This window comes from Typopeltis vanoorti, chromosome 25 (genome assembly GCF_054136105.1).
Source record: "Typopeltis vanoorti isolate ZY-2024b chromosome 25, IOZ_Tvanoo_1.0, whole genome shotgun sequence".
Lineage (NCBI taxonomy): Eukaryota > Metazoa > Arthropoda > Arachnida > Uropygi > Thelyphonidae > Typopeltis > Typopeltis vanoorti.
The window spans coordinates 59528853-59541480 of NC_143573.1; the positions used below are offsets into that span (position 1 = coordinate 59528853).

Genomic DNA, 12628 nt, shown 5'->3' on the forward strand with positions numbered 1-12628 from the left:
TCTGGGTAGTGACCTCTCCTCATAATGTAATTACAGTATTACATCCCCTAGAGGCTGTGTTTTTACATTATGAGAAAATATCAAGGATAGTGAGGGAGCTTGCTCTACCTTTGATTCGAGTTGCCTTGGTTTGCACTACCAAGTGGTTACTTACACTTGGATTTGCTGATAGTTTTTCGGTATGAAACTCATAGATCTTAGTCCGAGTTCTTAGAGTTTCACTTACTGGCAGTTAAACATCAAAAGATTTATATCTCCTTCATTATTATTAGGGTTTCCAGAAAAATAGCCGTTTGGCTTTCAATCTATGTTATAATACATCTACACACATTTTAAAGTTGCATTTCATATTTAGAATAGTCTCAAGCTGGTTTATTATAAACTTCCTTGCTTAAATTTATAATAATTGCCTTAGAATTCTGTAACCTTAAATAGCTATCTACAATGATGCACTGAAATCTAATAGTATTTTGTTACAATTAATTTATCTAAGTACATTTCTTTTTCATAAGCAAAAAAATCAATATGAATAGTCTCAAACTTATTTAACCTTAACAGTTTTTTTTTCCCCTATATATATACTATTTTGTCATACTAAACTTATCATGTCTTAAAATATAAATAATAAGTACATGCTAAAGAAAATTTATATATTTACATTTCTTTATTTACATACATAAATTTTGCATGAAGTATTTTTGGTGTCTACTGATAAGAAAAATCTGTAAACCTGGAAATAATTTTTTGTTAAATAGTAAATGTGGAATTTTTCCAAAACATGAGAGGATAGTTTGAGGAAATTTTGACAGTTCAATTTTCAAAAATTATAGAATCTCATATCTGGAATATACAAAGAAAAATATATATGTATTTTTATGTATATATTCTTCAATGGAAAAAAGAAATAAAAATTTTTATATCCTCTAAGCAGAACTTGAGACATTCTAGTTTAAAATCATAACAGTTTCCTGTGCTTTCACCAAACAATTAATATCCTCCTTATCTGCTTCTGCCCTGCTTGCTCACATCTGGGTTATGCATATGTCGTCATGGCATATCCATCACTTAGCAATGGAATTGGAGAATTGAAAGCTGTAAAGTACAGTTCAAATAATGATATAATGTACAATTTGATTATACATATATAATCTTTTTATGTTTTGAATGAAATTCCTCAAACTATGTTGCAGTTAGTGTCTGGAGTGTACTCAGGTATGATTTATGGAATTCACCAAAAATTGATTAATTGTTTTTGTGACATTTTATTATTCAGTGATTTTTGTTGATGAATTTTTGTGAAATCATCTTATTACTTATTTCAACATATTGTTTAGAATGTAATAAATTTCATTGTTCTGACGTATGGATTAGTAGTATATAATGCGTTTAATACAATGGCTTATTTTTTAATTTAATTTTTGACTTTTTAGATTTTAGTTCGAGATTATAAGCTGAGGTCTTACACACTTAATGCTGTTAGTTTTCACTTTTTGCAAGAACAGAAAGAAGATGTACAGCATTCTATCATAACAGATTTACAGGTATTTTTTTATACTTGTTTCAACTGATATAATGAAAATACTAATTTCCATTAGTTTCAAAATTAATTGTGCCACCTGTGATATTTTAAAAAAAAACAACATAAAGAGTTTGACCATCGTTAATGATTCTGTACATTTCTGCATGATATGATGTTGAGGTTTTCCAGATGTCTGAACATTAGAATATCACAAAACATAACATCATATTAATTTTTATTTTTTTATGTCTTTCTCTCAGATTAACGATTACAGATCTCTGCTATGAAGACTGTATTTTATGCTGTTTCCATCTTTCAATAAAATTAAAATAAACTTGAAAATAAGGTTGTGTCATCATGCTATAGTAGGATTCAGACACAGTGCTTGTTGATACGAAGTGAAGGCATTACCACTTGATTATAAAGGCTGGTCAGTTATACTAATTAATTTATGATTATTGGGAATTGATAATTATTATCAAGCTGGCCTGGTTGTCCGAGAGGTTAGTGTACCCGCTGATTCAAATCCTGCCATGGGTATTGATGTTTGAGATTGTCTTTAGGCAGGAGATGAATTTCACTGTTTGGTGTGAGACTACTGCCTTGCTTATTGGAGTTAAAGCATCACCAGAGTTAAAGATCAGTACTATCAACATAAGAAGCCTGAATGGCAAAGAAATGGAGTTAGCTGAGGAATTAGATAAGTACCAGATCGATATAATAGGGGTGACTGAAACAAAAAAGACAAAAACTGGTGAGATCTTTCTCAGCAATAAATACAAAATGTTATATTCGGGCAATGACAATCAAGGAAAAGAAGGAATAGCCATAGTATTCAACACAAAATACGAGACTGATCTCATTGAATGGCAGTCAGTCTCAAGTAGAGTAATGTGGGCAAATATGACAATGGGGAACTGGACAATGAGATTTATTTGTGCTTATGGTCCCACAGATGGTTCTACTAAGATAAAAGTGGATGAATTTTTTGAGACTTTAGAAAAAGCAACTGACACAATGAAAAAGGAAAAGTTGGTCCTTGTTGGGGATCTGAATAGCAGAGTAGAAAATGATTGTCTAATGATTGTCAGACATACAAAATATTTTGGGAAAATTTGGAGAAAAGAGCAAAACTAATAATAGCTTTGCTCTTTTCTGCTCAGGACATGGACTGGTTATTACTAACACCATGTTCCAACATAAAAATGTGCACAAATTCACATGGAGAGAAGAGGCTAGGAATAAGAAAAGTCTCATTGACTATGTTATTGTTGATAGTGATGTTTTCTCCCTGGTGCAGGACACCAGAGTGTACAGAGGATTTGAAATTGGAAGTGATCACTATTTAGTCTTGAGCAGGATAAAATTGAATTTCATATTGAAAAGAATAACATGTAAGAAAGTTTTAAAGCGAATTAAAGTTGAGCAGCTCTCAGATATGAACTGTAGACTAAAGTACACAAAGATTATTGAAGAAAAAATGAGAGAGTTTGAGAATAGGAATTAAACCTTGGAGATTCTGTTGCAAGCCTTGAAGAAAGCCCTGATTGATTCAGCTAGAGAGGCATGTGGTGAAGTTGTCTGCAAGGATAGAAAAATTAGAACTCTATGGTGGACACAGGAAGTTAAAGAGGCAGTGAAAAAAAAGGAAGCATATCAAAAGTTCCTGTAAAATAAGTCAGCTTATGCTCTTAGAGAATACAGAGACAAATGCAAGAATGCCGAACACTGTGTAAAACTAGCTAAACAAAAGTCATGGGAGGACTTTGGCAAGAATATAGAAAATAAATATCAAGAAGGTGGCAAAATATTCTGGAGGTTGTTGAAGAAGCTTAGAAATGGCAGAAAGAGTGCTGTAAAAGGAGTTAGAGATGATAAAGGTGACATGAAAACGGGAGAAAAAGATATCCTTCAAGTATGGAGTAATTACTTTGAAAAACTTCTAAATGAAACAAGCAGTGATGACAGCACAGTGATAAAAAATACACTGACCAGGCATGCAGTCAGGAATACATAACCATACTTGAAGTAGAAAAAGCCATCAAAGGCTTGAAATGTGGAAAGGCAGCAGGAGTAGATGATATTCGACCAGAAATGCTGAAGTATGGTGGTATAAAAGTCTTACAGTGGCTGCACTGCATAGTTCAGAAAGCCTGGACAGAGGGACGAATTCCCGATGATTGGAGTACAGCTCTCATAGTACCCATATATAAAAAGGGAAATAAAACAATGTGAGAATTACAGAGGTATTTCCTTACTGAGTGTTCCTGGCAAGATCTATGCAAGTATACTTGAGAAACGGTTGAGAAGAACTGTGGAAGAAAAGCTTGGTGAAGAACAAGCTGGATTCAGGCCAAATAGAGGCTGTCAGGATCAGATCTTCACTTTACGACAAATAGTCGAGAAAGCATGGGAATATAACAAAGTTCTGTATTTATGTTTTGTCGATTTGGAAAAGGCATATGACAAGGTGTCAATGGGGCATTATATCAAGCAATACTTAGTCTTTATTTGGGTTCTAAGTCAGCAGTTAGAATTGAAGGAAGTACAAGAAGATGGTTTAATGTTTAATCTGGTGTGAGACAAGGATGTACATTATCCTCTTTGCTATTCATTATCTATATGGATCACATTATGAAGGAAAGTGGTATTAAACTTGATATCAAAATTGGAGATTTTAGTATCAGCTCTTTGCTTTATGGAGATCATGTTATACTTCTAAATAAATTCACTACAAGTCTGCAAGATTCCTTGACTAAATTGAATAACTGTTGTAATAGATACGGTATGAAGGTCAGCAATAAAAAGACAAAGACAGTGAAAATAGGCAGAATCGTTGAAAATGTGAACTGTGTTTTGAATGGAGAACCTGTGGAACGAGTAAAACATTTCAGCTAGTTAGGCATGATTTTTAGTGAAGATGGTAAATTAAATATGGAAATAGACAACAGAATCAACAAAGCTGGTATGGTAGGAAGTCAATTGAATAAATTCATATGGTATAAGAGAGAAATTAGTCGGAACACTAAATTATTGTATACAAGTCAGTGTTCAAACTAATTTTAACTTATGGATCTGAGAGCTGGGTCAGAAGTAAAACACTTGCCCAAAGACTAGAGACCGCAGATATGAGTGTCCTGAGAAAGATTAGAGGCGTGAACAGATGGCATCAATGGCAATATCATATTAAAAATTCAGATATTAGGAAAGAACTTGACCTTGTCAGCATCCAGGAATGTGTTAGCAGAGCTAATCTTAGGTGATATGGTCACTTAAACAGAATAGGCTGGGCGAAGAAAGATTAGCAAAACAAGTGTTCTCTGCCAGGTTGGCAGCAAAACGTCCCAGTGGAAGACCATGATATAGGTGGATTGATACGGTACAATGTGCATTAGACGATAGAAATATATGATCGGATAATGTTGGAGTCTTGACAAGTGACAGACTGATCTGGAGGAAAACTGTAGATAGGAAGTTAGTAATAATGTAATTTTTTTCATGTAGTGCTATCATATCCTGTACACCCCTTGAGGGTACATGGCAGGAATTTGATTATGATAATGATATATATATATAGACACAAACCATGAAGACTCATGGATGCACTCTGACAAAAACATATTCAACCAGCAAGGTATGTGGGTGAAGTTGTTTATAAGGATAGAAAAATCTGGACTTTCTGATGGACTCAGAAAGTTAGAGGCAGTCCTGAAGAAAAAGATGAGAAATATCAAAAGTTTCTCTGAAGTCAGCAGGTTCCCTGAGTGAATACAGAGAAAAGTGTGAGAAAGTCAAGCTGGCTAAACAAAAGTCATTGGAAAACATTGGTAAGTATGTAGAAAATAAATTTCAGGAAGGTGGCAAAATGTTCTTCCAACTATAGTAAATGCTCAGAAATTGAGAAAGAATACTACAAAGAGATCAGATGATAAAGGAGACAATAAAATTAATAATTTTTTTTTTTCATTTCTTTATTTTACAGTTGTTTGTAGCAGGCCAAATGCGTTTAGAGTGTAGAAACACTAAGTGTTGCTTTTTTTTTTTCTATTTTGATTCTAAATCCAAATTGCTAAACCTGATGTTTCCTTTTTTTATTTACAGATAACTACGAACTGAACTTAGCTTGCTCTGTGAATATAATCACTAATTTTTATACCTTTTAATAATTGCCAAAGCTGTTAAAATGATTGAGTTATAAACACAACCAGTTGGAGCAAGCAAGTCACTATTTTCAGATTGCTTTATTATGTCCAGTATAGTTCCAGTTGAAATATCTTTTTTGCCAGATTGACAGAATGCTTTAGTTCTTTCATCACAGTTTCAAGAAATAACCTTCTTGATCATGCTTTTATCTGTGGAGTAGTGTGTGGTAGTTTGGTATTATAACTCTGATGTGATCCTCTGTTTGGCATATGAGATGCAAGTACAGACTTTGAGTGATGATTCCTGTATGATGTTTTCAGTTATTACAGTGGAAAAGCATTGCCTTCCAGTTTCATAAGTATGGAAGACATTGTGTTTATGATTCCGTATACCACCAAGAAAGGAACTTATTTTTTAATCCTCTGATGTTTTAAAATTTTTTCGAAGCAGGTGAATGAAATAGCTTTGACCTCCTAACCAGATTTAAAAAAAAAAAAAAAAAGAGGGCTACATCAACAATGCTGCACAGCCCTCCTTCCCACAAAAATAAAAATTGGTTGCTCTCATATGCTCACCTTATCTAAAAAGGCCCCAGAAGAGAAGAAAAGTATCAGGACTAACCACATACCTATGATAAAGAATTGTAAACGCAAGTAGGGCATGCTTTCCTTTTATGGGGAAATATAGAATATAGATACACATGAAAACGTGGTGCATCTGTGCCTTAGTAAAGCTCTAGAAACATTTCATTCTAAAGAGCACATAGGATACAAAGAGAAATATTTTCAATGTCAGGTAGATGCCTTAATTGCGTACAGTAACAGTGGATCACTTTGTCTGAAGTAGTACTAAATTACCCATTGACAAAATTTTTTAATCTGAAATGGCTATTTCTTGAAACTCCTGTGATATTGAAATATCTGATTAACAAAAATGATGAGATGATAACTTAGAATATGGAAATCAGCACTATATGCTAAAAGATTCAAAACTCTATAGCAGTAACCAGAAAGAATCACCTCACCAAGGAAACATCGTTATGCATCCATTAGCCATCCTTTCAACTTGATAATGCTGTTATAGCTTATACTATAACATGTGAGTATGTCTGTAATTTGCCCATCATACTGTTGAGGGTTGTGCATATTTAATTTAATACTTAATCGATTTACATTTTCTCTTGGCTAATGACTTGGTTTATTGTCTGATTGGTAGTGCTATGAACTTGCAAGGTGTGCATTACATATGTATGCACTTTCACATCCTTACCAGGTATTTAAACAGTGTTTATGCATTTAAATGCATAACAACATACTCTTTTGTTTATGAAGAGGAAAAATATTTAAAAAATGATTTCTAGAGTTCATTACATTATACTGATATGAATATCAATTTTTATCTGATTAATACCAGTTTACTTGTATATTTTATGAAAAATTAATAGAAGCATTATTTCTTTTTGACTAGAATGGAAATGAGCAGACACGAAGAAGATTAGCAGTATATTGTTTGAAGGATGCTATGTTACCTCTTAGACTTCTGGAAAAATTAATGTGTATCATTAACCACATGGAAATGGCTCGTGTTACTGGTGTGCCATTGTCATATCTTCTTACTAGAGGTCAACAAATAAAAGTCGTTTCTCAACTTCTTCGAAAGGTAATTTTCTCCAAAATCTTATTCCATTCAGTATATATTTTGATGGATGTACGAGGGTAGTCTTAAAAGTTCTCAGCCTCAACCTTAGAAGCCAACACACTATTGGCAAGATTTTTTTTTTTTTAAGTTGATACATCTATCATAAGCATACTTGTGAAATTGCAAGTCATTCTATCTAGTAGTTTGTTTTATACAGCTGTCTGTATCCCTTGAAATGGATAAAATTGAGTATTGTGCAGTTATAAAATTCTTTGTAAATGAAGATTTAATGGCAAAAGAAATTCATTCAAAGTTCATAAAAGTTTATGGGCACTCTTCTCCTTCATTTTTGACAATTAAGAAACGGGCTGCCGAGTTTAAACGTGGCCATACCAGCCTTGAAGATGATCCACGTGAAGGACGTCCAAAAAATGTAATAACACCAGAAATCATTGATCACGTGCAGATATGGTATTGGATGACCGGCAAGTCAAAGGATGTGAAATTGCTGAGACTATAGGCATTTCAAAAGAATGTGTAGGATATATTTTGCATGAAGAATTGCAATTGAAAAAGCTTTGTACCAGATGGGCGCCGCGCTTGCTCACAGCACATCAAAAACGCACTCGCATGGAAATCTCTGAACAGTGCTTGGAGCATTTTAATTTGAGCATTTTTTTTTAATTTAAATGATGCATTTGTTTCATAGTTTATATGTTTTGTAAACTTACATGAATTACCTGAATTAAATAAAATATATTTTGTTGAGTATGTCATTATTGTTTATATAATTTAAAAAAAAAAAAAAAACATTTCGGAACATAACTCTACTTTTCTACGTGATTTAAGTCTCGCATTACGCTATTTATATAACACGCCATTTCTGTGGAACCTATCATCCATGTTATATGAGGGTTGCCTGTATTTAAAAAGCAGGTCAGGTTTAAACACAGTAATTTATACTATTGGTTTGGTGTTCAGGCAATGACAATCAAGGAAAAGAAGGAGTAGCCATAGTATTCAACACAAAATACGAGGCTAATCTTCTTGAATGGCAGTCAATCTCAAGTAGAGTAATGTGGGCAAATATGAGAATGGGGAACTGGACAATGAGACTTATTTGTGCCTATGGTCCCACAGAAGGTTCTACTAAGGTAGAAGTGGAGGAATTTTTTGAGGCTTTAGAAAAAGCAACTGACACAATGAAAAAGGAAAAGTTGGTCCTTGTTGGGGATCTAAATAGTAGAGTAGGAAATGATTGTGAGACATACAAAAATATTTTGGGAAAATTTGGAGAAAAGAGCAAAGCTAATAATAATGGCAAATATCTGTTGGATTTCTGCTCAGGACATGGACTGGTTATTACTAACACCATGTTCCAACATAAAAATGTGCACAAATTCACATGGAGAGAAGAGGCTAGGAATAAGAAAAGTCTCATTGACTATGTTATTGTTGATAGTGATGTTTTCTCCCTGGTGCAGGATACCAGAGTGTACAGAGGATTTGAAATTGGAAGTGATCACTATTTAGTCTTGAGCAGGATAAAATTGAATTTCATATTGAAAAGAATAACATGTAAGAAAGTTTTAAAGCGAATAAAAGTTGAGCAGCTCTCAGATGTGAACTGTAGACTAAAATACAGAAATATTATTGAAAAGAAAATGAAAGAGTTTGAGAACAGGAATCAAACCTTGGAGATTAAGTGGCAAACTCTGAAGGAAACATTGATTGATTCTGCCAGAGAGGCATGTGGCGAGGTTGTGTGCAAGGATAAAAAAATTAGAACTCTATGGTGGACACAGGAAGTTAAAGAGGCAGTGAAAAAAAAGGAAGCATATCAAAAGTTCCTGTCAAATAAGTCAGCTTATGCTCTTAGAGAATACAGAGACAAATGTAAGAAAGCTAAACAGTGTGTAAAACTAGCTAAACAAAAGTCATGGGAGGACTTTGGCAAGAATATAGAAAATAAATATCAAGAAGGTGGCAAAATATTCTGGAGGTTGTTGAAGAAGCTTAGGAATGGATGAAAGAGTGCTGTAAAAGGAATTAGAGATGATAAAGGTGAAATGAAAACAGGAGAAAAAGATATCCTTGAAGTATGGAGTAATTACTTTGAAAAACTGCTAAATGAAACAAGCAGTGATGACAGCACAGTGGTAAAAAACACTGACCAGGCATGCAGTCAGGAATACATATCCATACTTGAAGTAGAAAAAGCCATCAAAGGCTTGAAATGTGGAAAGGCAGCAGGAGTAGATGATATTCGACCAGAAATGCTGAAGTATGGTGGTATAAGAGTCTTACAGTGGCTGCACTGCATAGTTCAGAAAGCCTGGACAGAGGGACGAATTCCCGATGATTGGAGTAGAGCTCTCATAGTACCCATATATAAAAAGGGAAATAAAACTGAATGTGAGAATTACAGAGGTATTTCCCTACTGAGTGTGCCTGGCAAGATCTATGCAAATATACTTGAGAAACGGTTGAGAAAAATTGTGGAAGAAAAGCTTGGTGAAGAACAAGCTGGATTCAGGCCAAATAGAGGCTGTCAGGATCAGATCTTCACTTTACGACAAATAGTCGAGAAAGCATGGGAATATAACAAAGATCTGTATTTAAGTTTTGTCGATTTGGAAAAGGCATATGACAAGGTGCCAAGAGAGAAGCTATTCAAAACGCTGCAGTTATATGGTGTCAATGGGGTATTATACCAAGCAATACTTAGTCTTTATTTGAGTTGCAAGTCAGCAGTTAGAATTGAAGGAAGTACAGGAAGATGGTTTAATGTTAAATCTGGTGTGAGACAAGGATGTACATTATCCCCTCTGTTATTCATTATCTATATGGATCACATTATGAAGGAATGTGGTATTCAACCTGATATCAAAATTGGAGATGTTAATGTCAGCTCTTTGCTTTATGCGGATGATGTTATACTTCTAAATAAATCCGCTACAAGTCTGCAAGATTCTCTGACTAAATTGAATAGCTGTTGTAATAGATATGGTATGAAGGTCAGCAATAAAAAGACAAAGACAATGAAAATAGGCAGAATCATTGAAAATGTCAACTGTGTTGTGATTGGAGAACCTGTGGAACAAGTAAAACATTTCAGCTACTTAGGCACAATTTTTACTGAAGTTGGTAAACTAAATATAGAAATAGACAACAGAATCAGCAAAGCTGGTATCGTGGGAAGTCAATTGAATAAATTCATATGGAATAAGAAAGAAATTAGTCGGAACACTAAATTAGCTGTATACAAGACTGTGTTCAAACCAATTTTAACTTATGGATCTGAGAGCTGGGTCAGAAGTAAAACACTTGACCAAAGACTAGAGACCGCAGATATGAGAGTCCTGAGAAAGATTAGAGGCGTGAACAGATGGCATCAATGGCAATATCATATTAAAAATGAGGATATTAGGAAAGAACTTGACATTGGCAGCATCCAGGAATGCGTTAGCAGAGCTAATCTCAGATGGTATGGTCACTTAATTAGAATGGGAGAGGAAAGATTAGCAAAACAAGTGTTCTCTGCCAGGTTGGCAGGAAAACGACCCAGAGGAAGACCAAGATATAGGTGGATTGATACGGTACAAAGTGCCTTAGACGATAGAAATATAAGATCTGATAATGTTGGAGTCTTGACAAGTAACAGACTGATTTGGAGGAAAATTGTAGATAGGAAGTTAGTAATGATATAATTTTTTTCATGTAGTACTGTCATATCCTGTACACCCCTTGAGGGTACATGACAGGAATTTGATGATGATGATGATGATGGTTTGGTGTTTTATCGCTTTATTAACTATTTTAATAAAACAAGTTGCTTGTTTTATTATATATTTCCATATTCATTTAATATCTTCAAAAAAAAGATTGTGCTCATAAAGCTAACATGTTTTTATTTATTCTGTAGTTTTGCTATTGAGAACATTCAGTTTTCTCTGATTTCATAGGTTTAGTCTTTAACATTAGTTTTTATATCAGGTTTATTTCAGCATGTCCAGATAAAAATTTCTGTTTTTAAAATGAATATTTTATACAGAAAAAAATAATAATTTAGATTTAAAATATCAAAATCTAGCAAGCATCTAGTTTCTCTTTGTTCTTTAATGTATGGAAGCAAGTGTATGTTAGCAAACATTTCTAATGAGAATTATGAGCAAAACAGTTATATCAAATATATCATTCAAATTTTTCCCCTTTTTCCTTTTTGGTTTCTTATATCTCCTTCACTCCAAAGTTTTATGTTGTTTTTTAAAACTAATTTCTGAATTTGAGGTCAGTATTAATCACATGATTTTATTAAATGAACTTCTAAAATTGGGTCAAACTTCCCAATTAATCTGAAAAATCTAAATTTTTAAGACATTTTCCAAACATTAAAAAATTAATACAAAGAGTAGCTTGAATGAGATAGGACTGCATCTGCATTCTTCATTATGTAGCATAATGAAGAATGTAAAGAAGAAAGTAGGATGAGATAGAAGAGTAAAGATAGTACTAATAAATGAAAAATGAAGAGTGAGGATACAATATGGTATGATGATTCTGTGATTAGTGATGTGTTTACAATGAAATGCTTTCTTGATACAAAGCTGTTAGTGATATTAGAATGCAAAGAATTGTAAGAGTTAATAATGCCAGCAGGAACTAATGATTTAAAAGGATAAAAGTATAAAATGTGGAAAGATGTGAAAGAGTTACTGGAAGAAATGAAAAGTGTAAAAGAAGAGTTAAGTTTGAATAAGTCTTTATCCAGGGTTGATAGGAATAAATTGAGAATGGTAATAATTGCAAATAAGTGTGCGTAGGTTGTACAGGAGAATGTGTGAAGTTTGTTGATGTATTTGGGTGTGGAGTGAATTTGAAAAACTTAAAACCATTTTAGATATCTTGGTGGGGTTTTCTTCACAAATGGAGGAGCAGCTAGAGGTGTTGATGTAGAACTTTAGAAGGCAAGAAGTATATATGCTAAACTAAGTAGATAATGGAAATGAAAAATATTCACACAGATAAAGAAATAAAAATATTTAATGCATTTATTAAATCACTTCTTTTAATGGATGTGAAACATGGTTGGTTTCAAAAAAAGTACAAAGCTACAAACATTCATTAACCAATTTTGCAGGGTGTACTTTGAATACAATGACATCAAATATTACCACTGGAGAGTAACAAATCTGCAAAAAAGAAAAAAAAAAAGTTAACCTGAAAATCAGGAAACAAAAGTTCAGGTGAATTGGACATATACTTAAGAAAGATTATCAAGAAATCTGCCATTCATCCCTGGAATGAAACCCACAAGGGAAGAGAAAT

General features: G+C 33.4%; 1 protein-coding gene across 4 annotated transcripts in view; it reads left to right on the plus strand.

The window, feature by feature from the left end:
* The window catches only part of PolD1 (DNA polymerase delta 1, catalytic subunit), a 235125-nt gene that overhangs the window by 94254 nt on the left and 128243 nt on the right, over positions 1 to 12628 (plus strand). For all 4 annotated transcript variants that reach the window (XM_090414807.1, XM_090414808.1, XM_090414806.1 and 1 more), the window contains 2 exons: positions 1431 to 1541; positions 7130 to 7321. In XM_090414807.1, the coding sequence (XP_090270933.1) occupies positions 1431 to 1541; positions 7130 to 7321 (303 nt within the window). The remainder of the gene's footprint in view (positions 1 to 1430; positions 1542 to 7129; positions 7322 to 12628) is intronic.